This window comes from Miscanthus floridulus, chromosome 11 (genome assembly GCF_019320115.1).
Source record: "Miscanthus floridulus cultivar M001 chromosome 11, ASM1932011v1, whole genome shotgun sequence".
NCBI classification, from domain to species: domain Eukaryota; kingdom Viridiplantae; phylum Streptophyta; class Magnoliopsida; order Poales; family Poaceae; genus Miscanthus; species Miscanthus floridulus.
This window is the reverse complement of record NC_089590.1, coordinates 52,762,670-52,780,810: the sequence shown is the minus strand read 5'-3', so window position 1 is coordinate 52,780,810 and position 18,141 is coordinate 52,762,670. Positions and strand designations below refer to the sequence as shown.

Below are 18,141 nucleotides of genomic sequence, written 5' to 3'. Positions count from 1 at the left end.
CTCATGAACAACCCACTGGTCATTCCACCAATGTGACACATACACATGTTGTCGCTTGTCCTATGGCCGACCCAGGACCTCCTCTACTTCGTCCTCTTTGGGCTCTTCTTTGGGTATCGGTGCTGGTCCGGAGTTAGCAGCTTCTATGATCACTATGGCCTTTCCACGGGCTGTAGCATCGACAAACGTGCTCTGTGCTCTCACCTCCAACCGCTGCTCCTCGGTCTGTTCCATTACCCCTGGTGCTGAGGTGTTGCCCTCAGCAGGGTTAGTGCTCGGAGCACTTGTGCTTGGCTCGGCTCTTCCCTCGACCCCCTGCTCGGGGACTATTGTCTTATTACTTGTTTGCTGAGGCCTCGACGGACCTTCTATCATGGGTTCCTTAATGGCCGGCTGCTGGGCAGTCTTCTCTAGAATTGCTGGCGGAGCCATGCCGCTCCCGGCTAGTTGGTCTGGATTTTTGGTGGACGCCGAACTAGTACATCCGAGATAAGTTCAGAAGGCAACCATATTCAATACAAATTGCTAGCTTATACCAAGGTTACAAATACTTACATGTTGGAAGCACAGAATGATGTGGTGAAGGCGCGTCTCTTCGGCCATGCTTGCTCCACGTGTTGTGCGGGTGGCACCTGGTCACCCTCTACATCCAGCACCGCCGCTAGGTCTTAGTGCTCGACCCCTCCGTCGCTTGTCCTTCACGTTGTAGTGGTTGGTGATGTAGGCCCCACCGACACGGAGGAGCCACCTTGCTCCATCAACTCTAGTTGCCTCCTCCTCTTTTGAGGGACGAGTCAAAAGATGTCTGCATCCTCTCCCTCCTCTATGTCATCGTCCGACAAAGTAAAGATCGCCTAACGACGCTTGCTGGCCATCGGCCGCTTACTAGCAGCTTTGGCCGCTGCCTCCTCTCCAACTCCGAGCATGGCCCAGTCGATGTCCTCGACCCCGACGCTGGTCTGGGTGGTTGGGTCAGCAACTTGCTGCCAATCTACACCAGGGGGTGGCGACACAAACACTATCGCTCTATTCTGACCATTAATCTAGGAAACACATAGGAGATAACACAATAAGTTTCTACTATAATATGAGACTATGGGTACAAGGCAAGATGAGTTACCTTTGGGGGAGGTCAGGCGAGCTTGAAAGCATGCTCGATGTCGCTCAATCTAACATAATTTGGATCAGCTAAGTTAAATAGCTCTCCAATTCTGGCTTTGACTTCGGTCTTGTCAAGCACCTCCTACCTCATCCTCATTGGGTCTGCGCTACCTTGGTACTCGTAGTTGGGATGCACCTCCTCTGGTAGGGCTGGATCCGTCGGCTGATGAAGCTCCCGACCACGCTCAGACCATCTAGTTTCTTCCATGGGATCATCCCAAATATTTCTGGAATCTGTTCTAGGTGCTCGGGCTTCTCCGACCAGCTTGTCCTCTTCTTCGGAATGAACCCCACGTCGCACAGTGTGATCGTGTTTGGCTCTTCGCGGATGTAGAATCACTTCTTGTACCAGTCGTCAAGCGACGTGTTCCATGGATAGTGTAGGTAATGGGGCTTCATTCTGTCACGGAGGTTGAGGTACACACCTCCGGCTATCTTCGAGCCACCGCTTTCTTTCTTCCGCAGACAGAAAAGATGGCGAAAAAAATCAAAATGGGGCTGGAAGCCGCCATATGCTTCGCAAAGATGAATGAAGGTGGCAACAAGGAGGATCGAGTTGGGATGCAAATTGCAAATCCCAATCTCATAGTACAGACAGAGGCCCTGAAGGAAAGGATGTATCGAAACCTAAAATCCCCGCTTAAAGAAGTCTTCGAACACCACAATCTCACCTGGTTGTGGATCGGGGTACCCTTCGCCCTTCGGTGCACGCCATCCTACGAGCTCCTTATTATGGAGTACTCCCATGGTGACGAGGTCTTCAATGGTCTGCTCGTTGCTTCTCGACTTCCACCACTCCTTCGCCATGACTCCTGCTTTCTTCTGTACGTCACTTTTCGCCATAAATCTGGCCTTGCTGATGAACGAGGAAACTATGGAGGATTGATTGGTGGTGATTTCGGAGGTATTAGGGTTGGCAAGAGGAAGAAGAAGGCTGCGGCTGCGAATGGTAATGGGGTTCAGTAAAAAGTACCTTCCAATTCTATACTGTATTTAACCAAGAGTTCTGCCGTTTCGTTTGCCCAAGATTCTTGGGAGACATGTGCACACGTCGTAGATGGTTATTTACACAGCCTCAAGATCTACGCCAATATATGCGCCTCTTCGTTATCAGTGTATGCGCCTCTTCATTACCAGTGTGAGAGGGCCCACGCTGACGCACCTACTTACAGGTGCCACGCAACAGTTTGCTTGAAAAGACAAGAGGGCAATATGACATGCTATACCCATCTACTTTTTTTACCAGACGTGTCAGATTGAACTTGACAGAGTAAAAAAAAGGGTACAAGTGGCATATGGTTTTTCGCCGCATTTCTCGTGCTCGGGGACTTTCTAGACCACCATCATGCTCGGGGACTTTCCAGACCACCATTATGCTCGGGGACTGTCTAGACCACCATCGTGCTCGGGGAATGTCCATACCACCATCATGCTCGGGGAATGTCCAGACCACCATCGTTCTCGGGGACTGTCCAGATCACTCTCATGCTCGAGGACTTCCCCGACTACTCTTCGACAATTCCTCAAAGACCGCTCTCCTCGGCTATATGTGATTTGTACTCTCATACAGTCAAGAGGCATTTATTTAGACCTTGCTACAAGGCTGATACCTCACCTTCCAGCAAGCTCGGGGACTACATCGGTACGATGCACCTACCGGTGCATCTCGTATTGCTTGTATGATGAATGGATTCTCAACTTCAGTGGAAATTCTTTTTGGACTCTGGCACCACGTGCCTACGTCACCTACTACCAGGCTCAGGGACTAAGTGGGCACACTTTACCTTGCGGTGAATGTGCTTATTTTATCGACCCCTACGCTCTGACTGTTCGCCAGAACTACTATTGTCCAAGGGTTACTTACATTTCTTTTCAGAAATACAAGTGGGCACACTTGATAAGGAAAGAAATATTTTTCTTTTTTCTTTAGAGCACCATGCATTCTTCGGACACCGGAATCTTCGGCTATAATCATGGTCTACTGCTTTCTTTTCTGACCAGAATGCTGGCACATTCGATTGGTCAATGTTTCAACCAGTTGAAGATGACACGAAGACGGATCGCATTAGTCGAAGGAGATCGAACGGCGTGTCACAGCATAATACATGGTGCTCGGGGACTAGCTGTGGGGGTATTAACCCCTATACCCTTACGGCTAGGTTTGGGCCGGCCCGGATCAGGGGGTTTGGCCCACTAGATGACGACACGTGGTCCGGCCAATCTGTTCGGAATCCCGCGCAAGGAATCAAGGCAAATTTAGAGGTCAAGCAAGATCCTGGTCGGTTAGAATAGGAATCCTTATCCGGCCACCTATGGCAATTGTAACTGGCTAGGATTAGTTTCCAGATCTATAACTCTGCCCTCCGGACTATATAAGGCGGGCAGGGGACCCCTCTAAAAACATCTCTCATTGACATACAGCAATACAATCAGACGCAGGACGTAGGTATTACGCCTTTACGGCGGCCGAACCTGGATAAAATCTCGTGTCTGTCTTGCGTCACTATCTTGTTTGTAGCTTGCGCATCTGTCTGCCGATAATCTACTATCTTGGGCATACCCCTAGGTAGACTGCCGACCATATTTCATCGACACCACCTTACCGCGCACGTCGGGCAGTGTCTTGGACAAGACCTTCTTCTCCGGGACGCAGTAGAAGCCAACGCGGTCTGAGTCGGGGTCGAACGGGAGCAGCAGGAGCAACCCGAAGGTCACGAACGGGACGGCAGCGCGCCATGGGGAGCAAGCGGATCGGAAGGACGTCGCATCGTGGCCTGACGTGAGACGTTGCCCGATGGACTCGAGGAGATCCTCTGGCAGGCCGGATCTCCAGTCAGGGAGAGGTAGGGACCTTCTCTTGGGATTGGAAGGCTGAGCTATGGAAGACAGATGACATCAACTATGGTTCACGCAAGAAATGGTGTCTGGTGTCTACTGTCGCGATGGACCATGGATTGGGGAACGGGGATATGAGGAAAGGATTCAAAATGAACAGACCCAAGGGCGATTTCAGCAAGAAACAGCAAGCGAGGGCGATGGAACACGTGAGCATGAAACCAAATGAAAGAAGAAAAAAGTTGTCCCTTTTGCAGATGCAAAGAGGGGAAGTAATTAAATGTAGGCAGATTTGGCAAAGTTCTCAGAAATCCAAAGAGGTTCCTTTTGTCTTAATTCTCTTTCCTTCTGTGTTAATTCTCTTTCCTTTTGCTCGTTGCCATGTATGCTGATGCATGCAAACATGCAATGTGTATATGAATAGCATAATAATTTTTTACTTCTATTTTACCGTGATTCCTCTATCACATAGCAGGCAATATTCAATCAAGGGAACTAAGCATGTGGGAGATGACAACAAACCTTTTTTGTACTTGGTCAAAGTTAAAATGAATTGACATGGTATTATTGTAGAATTGTTCTTTTTTTAGATGGAGAGAGTAGTAGATATTTCTTTGACTTATGCTCACCACTCTTGCTTCTCCATGTGTCCATGAGCCGTCACTACCCTGTGTGCTCGATATGGGGGAGTCAAATACTTGATTTGATCAAGTATTTCACCATGCCCAAAGCCACCTTTTGTTCCTCGCTTGAAATCATGTCAAAATGTCGAGATAAGCCCTTATTGGTCTACCCATGATCCTTGGGCTTAAGGGTTGCTGTTGCCCCTCCATTTGTGCTCCAAATCATCTATATTCTTTGCAAAACATGTTGGGATATAAAACATGGTGACTCGAATCCTACTTGAAACACACGAGTGTGAAACTGCCTCGTTGCCATCACTTCAAAGCGTGGGTCGGCCTTCACCATCTCCTCGAACGACACAGCCATGTCGACATGGGCGCGGATGTGGTCGCGTAGGCCCTCGACGCCGTAGCAGCGGAGCACGAGCCACAGTTTCAGCGCGGGGAACCAGCGGGTCAGCGTCACAGACCAATCCTTATAGTCCACGGCGTCGTGCCCCTAGGAAAGATAATTCTATTTCCTTCTGTGTTAATTCTCTTTTCTTTTGCTCGTTGTCATGTATGCCGGTGCATGTAAACATGCAATATGTATATGGATAGCACAATAATTTTCTACATCCTATTTTGCCATGATTCCTCTATCACATGGCAGACAATATTCAATCAAGGAGACGCGGCATGCGGGAGATGTCGTGGGATCGCAGGTGTGGGCAGACGGACGAACCAAAATAAACGTCGCACAAAAAAATGTCCACACTTTGTTCTTTTTAATTGTAGGAGACAAGTGAAGGGGTGTCATGAAGGGACACGACTATTCCCAAAAGATATGCCTTTTAGGACTAAAACTAACCATCTAATCCTATCTACTAATCCTATGCTTGATGGATGAGACCACTCGTGAAGAAACGTCCGTTTGTCTGTAGACGTCTGTTCGCGTATAGGTGTCGTTTCACAACAACTTCCCGATTCCATGCATGTAGCCGCACCCATTTTTTTTGGCTGTTGGCGCCTAACTAATTTGGCACGTATATGAAAAATATTTTGGCACGCCTGGTTTAGATTTGAATGAGCCGATGAGACTGAGGAATTTGAGGGAGACTTACATGATTTGACGGGTTGAATGTTCACGCATCGAAAACCATGTTTGAAACAGATAATATGTCTGGCTTTTGTTGAGGTCGCGTTAACAAGAAGTCTTCGAATTATTATCAACGAGTGATAAACAGACCGTACCAACCATTGTTTTATTTTCTCTTCACGCCCATGTTAGAATATTACTCCATTTATCCCAAATTATAAGTCATTCTACCTTTTGTGGACGCGGTGGCAAAGCTCCGGCGAGATCTTAGCACGCTGCGGCGGAGCGGTGGACAGTGGGCGAGGAGATAATGAACGCCATCGCACTGGGAGGAAGAGGAGTGAAGGGGCCACCAGCGGTGGAGGGGCAGTCGAGCGCGAGGAAGAAGGGGGCAGAGAGGAGGGCGTCCGTCCGGACGCTAGCCGCGCTGAAAAAATGTTGCACGGCTTGAATTCTCGGCGTGCGCCAGTCGGATCTGCGCCTCGTCGCTGCCCCATACAGCACGCTCCTCTCAGAGCACATTCTGTCTGCCGTCTGCCAGTCGTTATCTTCTACGGCGCCTTTTGAAAAGTATCGGCGCCTTGTGACACAAAAAAAGAATTGAACGGAGCCTCCATTCCCAAACCAATCGTCAGTGAGTAAACCGCGCGTACGGCGAATCCACCCATTTCGAGACCATAATAACAGTGGGCAGGCAGACCGTGAATGATTGAACCTGGGATTAACAGCTGACCGAATAGACTTTACACGTGTCAACTACAGCACGAAACAACGCCATCGGCAACAAATGGGCGGATTAAGACAGCCACTATGGATAATAATTGGATATACAATCGCCCGTCCTGTTTGTTTGGGCTTGTTTGGCTGATAAGTCATGACTAAAAATAACGTTGTTGGCTGATTTGGTGTAAGAGAAAATTACTGTTTGTTGACTGAAAAAATACAGCTTATAAGCCAAACAAATCCAAACGAACAGGGCGAATATCTGCTATCTGGCGTTCTTACACCAATATTTTCAGTTGCCAACAAATGTTCATAGTCCCACACCATGTTGCTCATCTTTGCCGTTGTTTCGACTGAGGGCCAACCGCAAGGAGAATCTTCTTCCTCGGGCCCTGAGTAAAACAAAAAAAAAACATCCTTCACAATCATGTTCAACTATATGAAAGGTAATACAAACAATTGGCTCAGCAAAAAGGATTTTTTGAGAAATTGTTGAATGTCTAGAGGTAAGGTTAGAAAAGAATCAACTGGAGATGCACAAGGCACACTAGCATAGAAAACAGAAACACTATACAAAACATTGTTTTTTCATTGTATAAAACAGCGGTCTGTGTCAAACACGTTTGCACCTGAAGAATGTTGGTGCTTGCTGAATCATGTTTCCTGCTTTAAGGCAAGAAAACCAATCAACTGGAGAATAGTGGTGACTAGGACACAAAGGCCTGCTGATAGATTCATTACTGAGATGCACTTGGTAGATGTACACAACAAGCACAAGGACCTATTTTACTTTGGGAAGATACGATGCAGCTTGAGTTAATAACATCATGGGTGACAATTTTCAGGAAAAAAAAAATACTAATGCAGCCACTCTTCCCGACAGTAGTTGGAACAGTGGCTAAAAGTATAGACCCAGGTTGCATCTTTTTTTCCAATCTAGAGAGTTGAGACTTACTCCCTCCGTTCCAAATTATGACGTTTTGGCTTTTCTAGATACATACATAGCTTTTACTATGCACTTAGATATACACTGTGTGGATATATAGTTAAAGTAATGTATCTAGAAAGAACAAAACGTCTTATAATTTGGAACTGAGAGGGAGTATTAACCTAGGTTGTGCTTCAACACATTAATGTTTATTATTAGATGAACTTGCTAGAAGAGTTATTAAGGCCTCTTGTTAAGGAAGAGACTTAAGAATAGTTGTCTTCTGCCTACATTTTTAGCCATATATATTCAGAAGGCGAAGGAGGTGGACAATACAGGTTTCAAGCTTTGGTACACAGGGACAGTCGCGAATAGAAATGGAGTAGGAGTTTTGATCGATAAGAGCCTCAAGAATGGTGTGGTGGGAGTGAGAAGGCAAGGAGATAGGATTATCTTAGTCAAGCTTGTCGTTGGTGATATGGTCTTGAACGTAATTAGTGCGTATGCCCCCCAAGTAGGCCTCGACGAGAGTGCTAAGAGACAGTTCTGGGAAGACTTAGATGGCCTGGTTAGAGCTATACCTAGTAGTGAGAAGCTTTTTATAGGAGGAGATCTTAATGGGCATGTAGGTACTACAAGCGCAGGTTTCGAGGCAGTTCATGGAGGTTTTGGGTATGGTAGTAGGAATCAGGAGGGGGAGGAAGTTCTGGACTTCGCGGTAGCTTTTGACCTGATGATAGCCAACACTTTCTTTAGAAAGAGAGAATCTCATCTAGTGACCTTCAGTAGCGGACAACACTGTAGCCAGATTGACTTTGTCCTCGCAAGAAGAAAGGACAAACGAGCATGCTTGGATTGCAAGGTGATACCAGGGGAGTGTGTTGTTTCTCAACATAAGCTTTTGGTGGTAGATTTTCGTTTTCAGGTGCGTGCCCGTAGGGATAAACAAGCTAAGATTGAAAGAACAAAGTGGTGGAAACTGAAAGGGGAGACGTCAGAGGTATTTAGGGAAAGGGTTATCAAAGAGGGCTCTTGGAAGGAAGAAGACGACATAAACAATATGTGGGACAAGATGGCAACCAACATTCGGAAGGTAGCCTCAGAGGTATGTGGAGTAACCAAAGGAAGGGGACGCGAGGCTAAAGATACTTGGTGGTGGAACGAGGAAGTCCAAAGGGCTATTAAGGAGAAGAAAGAATGCTATAGACGCTTGTACCATGACAGGAGTGTGGACAACATAGAGAAGTATAAGGTGGCAAAGAAGACTGCAAAGCGAGCTGTAAGTGTGGCAAAGGGTAGAGCGTACGAGGATCTTTACCAACATTTGAGTACGAAGGAAGGAGAGAAGGACATTTATAGGATGGCTAGGGTTCGTGAGAGAAAGACACGGGACTTCAACCAAGTTAAGTGCATTAAGGATGAAAGGGAGCATCTCTTGGTAAAGGAGGATGAGATCCGACATCGATGGCAAGAGTATTTTGACAAATTGTTCAATAGTGAGAATATGGACACAACCTTTCAGTTGGATGACTCTTTTGATGACACCAATAGGCGCTTTGTACGGAGAATCCAAGAATCTGAGGTCAGAGAGGCATTGAAAAGGATGAAAGGAGGTAAGGCGATGGGACCGGATGGTATCCCAATCGAGGTGTGGAGATGCCTCGGGGACATAGCTGTAGTATGGTTAACAAAGCTGTTCAACCATATTTTTCGATCGAACAAGATGCCTGATGAGTGGAGGAGAAGTATATTGGTACCGATCTACAAGAATAAAGGGGATATTCAAAGTTGTACAAATTACCGGGGAATTAAGTTGATGAGCCATACTATGAAGCTATGGGAGAGAGTTATCGAGCATCGCTTGAGAGCAATAACGCGGGTCTCTATGAACCAATTTGGTTTCATGCCCGGAAGATCAACCATGGAAGCCATTTTCTTAATAAGACAAGTTATGGAGCGGTATAGGGAGAAGAAGAAGGACCTACACATGATTTTTATTGACTTGGAGAAGGCTTATGATAAAATACCAAGAAATGTTATGTGGTGGGCTTTGGACAAACATAAAGTCCCAACGAAGTACGTCGGGCTCATTAAGGACATGTACAGCAATGTTGTGACTAGAGTTCGAACAAGTGATGGAGACACGGACGACTTCCCGATTAGGATAGGACTACATCAAGGGTCAGCTTTGAGCCCTTATTTGTTTGCTTTAGTGATGGATGAGGTCACAAGGGACATACAAGGGGACATCCCTTGGTGTATGCTTTTCGCGGACGATGTAGTGCTAGTTGATGAAAGCCGGACAGGAGTGAATCAGAAACTGGAGTTATGGCGGGAGACTTTGGAGTCCAAAGGTTTTAGACTTAGTAGAACTAAAACTGAGTATATGAGATGTGACTTCGGCACTACTACTCGGGAGGAGGAAGATGTTAGTCTGGAAGGTCAAGTAGTGCCTAGGAAGGATACCTTTCGATATTTAGGATCAATGCTACAGAGGGACGGGGATATTGATGAAGATGTTAGCCATAGAATCAAAGCAGGGTGGATAAAGTGGCGGCAAGCGTCTGGTGTCCTATGTGACAAAAGGGTACCACAGAAGCTAAAAGGCAAGTTTTATAGGACGGCGATTAGACCTGCTATGTTGTATGGTGCAGAATGTTGGCCTACGAAAAGACGACATATTCAACAGCTAAGTGTCGCGGAAATGCGTATGTTGCGCTGGATTTGCGGTCATACAAGAAGGGATCGAGTTCGGAACGATGATATACGTGAGAGATTAGGGGTAGCGCCAATTGAAGAAAAGCTTGTCCAACACCGGTTGAGATGGTTTGGACATGTGCAACGGAGACCTCCAGATGCACCGGTGCGTAGTGGAATCCTAAGTCAGGATAGTAACGTGAAGAGAGGCAGAGGAAGACCGAAGTTGACTTGGGTAGAGGCAATAAAAGGAGACTTGAAAGGATGGAATATACCCAAAGACTTAGCCTTAGATAGGAGTGCTTGGAAGACAGCTATTCACGTGCCTGAACCTTGATTGCTTCTGTTGGGTTTCAACTCTAGCCTACCCCAACTTGTTTGGGACTTAAAGGCTTTGTTGTTGTTGTTGTAGTTGTTGTTGATATATTCTCATGATGGATGCATATGACAGGCGTATGCTTGGAACAACAAAAGCATGCAACATAGTAACCCGTATTTAAGATGAGTTCTGAGCTCCATTTCTACTGAAAGCAAAAGAAAAAAAAAAGAGCTAATGATTTACTTTGCTAATAGAAATATTATGATTCAACTTTTTGACAAAAACATGAACAAAGTGGCCTGTCAAATTCATGCTTCAGGTGAACTTCAGCTAGAATCTCTTACTCATAATATTTAATTCAATTTAATTACTAGCAGAAATAGTACTGGGTAGCCCAAAAACCACATAAACTCTAAAGTTTTCTGCACATATGGTCACATCTTTGAACACAATTTGGCAAGTCCACATTCTAATACGTTCATCATCTACGAATCTGTTGACTTGAGAAATTTAGCAGATGCACAAGTGTCCTTTTGAAAAAAAGAGGGGCGAGGGGGCTATCATCCTAAGATTGTATTTGTTTTTTCCGTAGGGATGCTAATATGCTACCAGTGTTAAACAAAAAATCAGTAAACTTCCAACCTACCATTGGTACCCCCATGTCTTTGAGGTCGCTCTCCCCCATTTGCCTCAATGCAGCCATATCCACCTGCAAACAAGTAAATAGTATGAAAAAAGGTACTATTGTCATAATAATCACTCCATAAGTTATTCCTTATTGCTTTAAACATGAATGAATATATAATCTCATAAATTCAAATAAATGCTTGAATGGGCTGAGAATGTCTGGATCTGGCATAAACTTTACAAAGTCATTGGTAAGTCTTAGAATATCCCATATGAATATAGCAGAAAACATGAAGCCAAATCAGTGAATAGATACCATGCAAGAATAATTGTAGAAGGCAAAGAAAAAATCGCAAAGCGCCAACAAATTAACAAGCTTTCAGAAAACATTGATCTCTTCTAGGTAGCACAAGTTCATAATTCCATGCAAAGGTACAAGAAAGAAAATGTAATGCATGATATTTACAAAGAAAAAATATTTAAACAGAATGAAACAAATAAAGTAGTGAAAGATTACCTCCTCAGCCTGAAAGAGGACAAGATACTTCTCAAGACCCAACGAATTTAGCAATCCAGTAACTGTAAGCGGGGCTTCAGCCTGCAAAGTTGCAGAGCAATGTCATTAAGCTTCAAGTATGATTGTATGAACATCAGTATGGGAATGCATAACCATATCTAACTAGTAAAATTCCAAGACTACAGAAGTTGTTATTAATAATTCGGATGTGGAACCTAGATGCCTAGATAACCATGAGCAAACTTAACAAATGTTAAAAGGTTGCATCCTCTTCAAAGTGTTTCAATAAGTTATATCAGATGTATCAACGAATAGTCATGCCTGAACAATGTTAACTTCAGAAAGTTGATGGTGTTCTAAATTCTAAGAAGTTTGTTCATACTACCAGCAAATAACCACACAAATGAGCAAATATACACCTGGGACCAACCCAAATAACAGCATTAAAAACAGGCAGATGTGATTTCAGAAAGAATTTGAAAATGCTGTGCACAAAAGAAAGGAATTTTGCTCCAAAATTCCCTTATGTTTCCTCAGAAGCATCAGTGAATTAGGGTCTATGAGAGGAAGTACAGATACAAACCAAAACAGGGGCCTTAGGCAGAGCTGCACTAGATGGAGTGATTCCATTAGTTCTCTGTACTGTATCAACAGAAATGGTGGATTTGCCAGCATATGGTTGACTCCTTGACGTGTCAGGAGCATCTCTTGTAATGAAACTTTGAGGTCTTGAGGAACCGGCAGATCTAAGGGGTGGCATGGGCCTAATCTGATCATAAGCTATCGGTGGAGACACATCACTCCGAACACTTAAAATCCTTTCAGGTGATCTGTGCCTCAAACCATCGTCTGTCCATTTGGGGTAAGATTTTCTTGAAGAGTCCAACTTTAACAAATCATCCACACTTCTTGCATAAGGAACTCGACTTACAACAGAAGAGTGCCTTGACCCTAGGACGTCCTCCCTCGAAGAATATCTGGACCTTAACTCTGGGGGCTCATCTCTCATCTCATAACTAGCCCTTGATTCTGCAGCATGGCCTCTAGAATCATATCTTGGTAACTTCTTATGATTTCGGGAAAGCTTTTCACGGAGATCCATTCCATTCTGCTCTGCACCACCATTGCTCCTCTGTAACAAGCCTTTCCTCATGAGTTTCAGTCTCAGATCATCCTTGCCAACCAGACGATCTTCAAATATTTTGCACGCCAATGCAACAGAGTAAGTAGTGCCAGATATCTTCAATTCAAGCCCTAGTGAATTGACAAGAAGTTAAGGTTTATCATCACCTGAACCATCATCTCCATGTGAGCTACTACTTTCTGTCGCTCGCCTGCAAAGTGAGAGTGGAACCACAGGGAAACCAATTACATTTTACAGAAGAAAAAGGCAAGGAGTGACCTGTTTGTAGTGACAGAATGTAACAAAATGAACACAGTAAATGGAACCACACATCCTATGATCTCAAAGGCAAGTGCTTCACAAATATATAAGATAAACTAAAAACAGGGAGCATGCAGTGCAGCACACAATTGAATAGAAGGACAACATTGGTGTGCATGTCCATATATTCCATATATATAGATAAGCTAAGAATTTGCTAAATTATGAACAAGAGAAGTAAAGATGATACCATAAATTAATACACATCTGCTTAAGGTTATCACAAATATGTGCATCAGATATCAATTGTAAAATAGTTATTGTTAGTAATAGTGCCATAGCGGTAACCCATAGGCTACATGGCAGAGTGATGGAGTTGACACTAATGTATAAACTATGAAAAGCATTTAGTTTGGCGTGATTGAAACATTGTAATGAAGCTGAAGCCATGGCTCACAACTGGGAGCGAATTACCACGAAGGAACAAACTCTGTCCCTAATGATGTGGAAAGAATCCTTTGTATATTAGATCCTTTGTACTCCCTCAGTCCCAAAATAAGTGTCATTCTCGCTTTTCAAGGAGTCAAATGCTTTTAACTTTCACCAAATATATACAAAAAAATATTAATATTTACAGTACATAATTAGTATCATTAGATAGATCATTGAATCTATTTTCATAATAAACTTATTTGAAGATACAAATATTGCTAATATTTTTTACAAACTGACTAGCACGAATACCATAGCAACACTTATTTTGGGACGGAGGGAGTATATTACAATGTAGTTCAAAACTTTGAAGCCTATACAAAGGATGGAAATAGCAGAACCAAGAAAGATACCTTTTGTTTCTCTGCTGGCTTTCATAAAAATCAGAATCAGACACATTACTTCCTAACCTATCCCTCACAGATCGCTTTTTCCCTGACGTTGGCACTTCATCGTCGTCAATATCATCAGACATAGCCCTCCTTTTGACAACCTAAGGAGAATAAAATTAAGGTAATCTTGTAAAGAAGGTGATATCAGAATTCATCAAGGTTTGGGAAAGATTAAGATGCAAAAAACATGTATCCTTAAAACCTTAAGACCAATCTTGTATACTTTATCAAGTCCAAGATAGTTTCCAAACAAATCACTATAGAGAAAATTGAAGAAAAAACATGCATAATAAGCGTGAGTGGCTTCACTGCTAATAATTAAATCATACTAATAAGTACTGATATGGTGTGCATATATGTTCTTTAGACAATACAAATAACAGCATAAAAGATCTGAATGAAGAATGTGCAATTGTGCATACAAATGATTGGTAATCTTCGATATGACCAGCAGGTACAAGTAAACACTACTACAAAGGGTGTGCCCTAAACAAAACTTGCAAGAGAACATTCACTGTACAAGCTTCTATTGTTTCTCCCAATGTCAGAAAAATTCTACTTTACAGTAATTCAAGTGCTACTTATCTCGTATACACATATTTAGCAACATAAAAGAATAAACCTAATCTGCATCAACAGATTCTGCCCCTCCACATTTAACTTTGCCATGCCCTCGTTACAATTCACAACCATTTCCAGTCCCTCTTATGTATCTTGAGTAGAAAAACAAATAATATCACTGCAGGAGATCCAGAGATTTCTCAACTATATACCACAACATTGGAACACCCACACAGGTACTTTTCGTGTTAGCTCGACCCCCCACCCCAACCACACTAGATAGAAACTCAAAGCTACCAAGTGGGCAGACACACATAGATTAAGCCACCTTCACAAAATCACACCATCATCCCTTGATTTGAGGTACACAGCAAGATTGTACCCCCTGCAGTCAACAACCAAATCCAACTCCATGCAACCAACTTTTGACACGCCAAATCGTATAGGATCCCTCCATATAGTACCTGATACCCCGCACTCTAGACCCAAACTAAGGTTAACGAATGCTATACAGACCTCTACCAGATCATCGGCCCTGATCTCCCTTGCGGGAGAATCTGCTCTGATGCTAATCAATCAACATTCAAACCCTGAACGATGCCGTAGGCAAATCCGCAACGGAGAATGAGAACACGCTGGCCTTATAAGCACGGGTTGACCGAGGCAGGACGGCTCACCTGACCGCTGCGGCCGAGGGTGATGGTGACCTGGTGCCTCGAAGACGCCGATGAGGAGGCCATCTCCAGCGCCGCCGACGCAAAGAGGACGGCTTCCGCCGGAACCTTAAAGAGGCGAGGGGAGCGGCGCGACCGGGACAGGGCCAAGGAGCGGCTAGGGTTTCGGGGGAATGAAGATTGGGGGCGTGCGCTGAGACAGAGTTTACCGGCGCGGCGCTCGGGAGTCGGGACCGGGGAAGGGAGGGGACGTGGGACTCGCTTTGGTGACGCTGCCCAGTGCCCGCCCACACAGACGCAGGCGCGTGCGGGCCTTTTTGCGCTTTCCACATTTCTAGATTTCGACCGCGTCTTTATTTTTTTAATATATATATATATATATATATATAGAACTACTATCCTATATATATATATATAGAACTACTATCCTGTAGCTGGCTATATATATATATATGCGCGCGCGTGTGTGTCAAACGGTTCGATGAAATAGGGCGTAAACGTTTGGAACTACAAATAAGGCGGCGCAGCAGGTGACATCCGGCAAAAGGTAGGCTGTGTTTAGTTAAGGTGAAATTTGGGAATTTGGCTACGTAGCATTTTTGTTTTTATTTAGCAATTAGTATTTAATCATGGACTAATTAGGCTCAAAATGTTTGTCTCGTGATTTTTAATCAAATTGTGTAATTAGTTTTTTTTATCTATATTTAATGCTTTATGCACGTAGCGTAAGATATGATGTGATAGTTACTGTAGTATTTTTTGGAAAAACTTTTTGGAACTAAATCAGACCACAGTGCCGTCTGCTGGAATCTGGCAAAAGACCTGCCAGGGCAGCAAGGTAGTACAGTGTAATGCAGGAATCCGGCTGGGCTGCTGCCCCTGCCTCTTGCTTGGCCTTTGCAGCATGCTGACGGGTAAAAACAGTGGGTGCTACAGAAAACTCTGGAACAACTTGTTTGTTGTTTCAGCCAGCCCAAACTAGGCAGTCCATAGTATTTTTTTCTCACAACAAATCAGCACCAGTCAACCCAAATCAGCCCAGAAACCGACCAGCGAACATGCCGAAAGTCTGGATTTGTTTGCCGACACCAAAGTTGTTTATGTGCTGTTACTGTTACAGTCAGATTTTCTTCTGGTTAAGCCCTCTATCTGCACTCTGTAGTTGTAAACCCGGCTAACAAATGTGTTGGGCACTGACTTTCAGAAAACAATGTGTTGGGCACTTTGGTGCAACGAATAATAATTTTTTAAATCAGCTAACAGTACTCTGAGTCATGGCTTATCAGTCAAGCGAACAGGGCATTAGCTTCTCTAAAACCGAAACCACTCGCTTCTTTTTGTAGAGTAATTAGAGGATGCTGTTTATCCTCGCAAACTGCCATTGCTTGGGGCTGCGCGGCTTGCACTTTGTTGCAGCTGCCCTGAACTGGGCTCTCAGTATAATAGTAGTATTATCTGTCGTACGCTAAAGAAGCAGCAGCCTTGACGCCTTGTGAATATACTAGTGCAGTAGTACGTACTAGATGCGGCTGTTCTGGTGCAGTACGTGTATAAAGCCGTATCTTGCTGCTGCCTTGTGAATGAATGAAAAGAAGAAAGACGTGGAGCACAGCTTTCGCATTTCTTTTATAAAACCTGACTGCTGCTTTGCCTCTGCAAGAGGACAAAGGGACGCCTTTTGGCTTTCAGCCTGGTGCGGGCGCAAGTTGTTGTACTAAATCGCTTTGCCTGCCTGGGACATGCAGACCGAGACCCGGCCACCCGAATTTTTTATTTTTCGGTTTTTTTTTAAAAAAAATATTTATAAATAGACTTCTGGTGGTTTGATTTTTGTTTATGGATCCTGACCTCGGCACCATGACTTTTGACACCGAGAAAAGACGTCTCGGCGCTCTGGCCAATGGCGCTGAGGTCTTGGCGAGACATCGGACGTGACGGTGACCTGGCGCCGACGTGGATAATGCCTCAGCGCCATAGATCTTGGCGCCAAGCTGTTACCCTATAGCTCTTGGCGTTTGAAATAAAACAAGTATAATTATTCCGAGGAACATACAACAACGCTATTGCGGTTCAGCTGGTTACTTAGCTTAAATGCTTAGGTTCGAACTCCGGCGCTGAATATTTTTTGCTACATTTTTGTTAAGACTCATACTGTATGTTTGATGCTTTTTTTTTACCTGCAATGACACTGAATAGTTGCCTCCGGATATGGTTTTTATCTGTGTTTTATTGATACATAGTAAACTCAGGTTTCCTTTTTTTTTTTGCTTGCATCTCTTTTGTAATTCTGACTTTCATATTCTTGTGAACCATAATGACGTGTATAAGGATCTGTTTCAGCTCACTTATGCCCCTTAAATATTATGTTAATCATTGTTACAAGTCAGCGCACAATGAGAAAAAAGTGTTGCTCTATGAGCATTCTTGATTGTATGCAAGACATAGCCCCTTTCTTTTTTAAGATCTGACAAAGTCCGTTGTCTTCAGCATTAAGCTTCTGGTTTGCTCCTTTGATTAGTCGATTCCATCGGTATCCTTGTATTGTTTCAAACATTTCCTAAATCTAATGTCCTGCTCTTGCACTTCCCATCTGCCTGCATTAGCTATAGCATTTAACATTTCTAGCTTTCATCAAGGGTCAAATATTGTGCAGTTAGCAGGTAATATTGGACCAAAAGAAACGTAGGCTGATGGTGCGAGCTTTTTTTTTTTTTTTGGATCAATAGAGATAAAGACCACAACCCGTTTGGGAGGCCGTATCGTATCGTGGATTATTTACTGCTGGCTGGTTTGGTGTGAGAGAAAAACACTATTTCCGGCTGAAAATTTACGATCGTTTACGAGCAAGCGAACATGCTTTGTTTGCATTTCCAAGCATCAAAAGCAAATAAGTTTAGATGGAACATCTGGACCTGCTCCAACTCTTGTAGGCCATATTCACCTGAGGTATAATGATATATTATGTATTGGTTCAAGTATGATATATTGTATATCCCTCGCTATTCTTGCATAAACTGTTTCTGAAAAAAACAATGCATGTATTTCTTGTAGGGACATTTTGAAAGGATAGACATTAGTACTCAATACATTTTCCAAAAATGGCAAAAAGTATGAGAGAGATGCAAAGAAA

The 18,141-nt window shown here is 43.9% G+C and overlaps 1 protein-coding gene across 1 annotated transcript; it reads right to left on the bottom strand.

The window, feature by feature from the left end:
* Positions 1–6,409: 6,409 nt before the first annotated feature.
* On the bottom strand, positions 6,410–15,291 carry LOC136493102 (uncharacterized). The gene is made up of 7 exons (XM_066489146.1): positions 15,015–15,291; positions 13,738–13,877; positions 12,799–12,842; positions 12,092–12,699; positions 11,509–11,589; positions 11,011–11,073; positions 6,410–6,812 (listed from the first exon to the last, which is right to left on the bottom strand). Exons 1-7 carry the CDS (start codon positions 15,075–15,077, stop codon positions 6,753–6,755), a joined length of 1,059 nt encoding a protein of 352 aa, XP_066345243.1. The 5' UTR covers positions 15,078–15,291; the 3' UTR covers positions 6,410–6,752.
* Between the last annotated feature and the right edge of the window lie 2,850 nt (positions 15,292–18,141).

What these genes read in the sequence shown, in the direction of transcription:
- LOC136493102 (XM_066489146.1), bottom strand. Translation starts at nt 15,077, where the DNA reads ATGGCCTCCTCATCGGCGTCTTCGAGGCACCAGGTCACCATCACCCTC. An exon ending in AGCCAGCAGAGAAACAAAAG is followed by an intron (nt 12,843 to 13,737) that starts GTATCTTTCTTG and finishes CTCACTTTGCAG; the next exon opens with GCGAGCGACAGAAAGTAGTA. An exon ending in AAGACATGGGGGTACCAATG is followed by an intron (nt 6,813 to 11,010) that starts GTAGGTTGGAAG and finishes TGTTTTACTCAG; the next exon opens with GGCCCGAGGAAGAAGATTCT.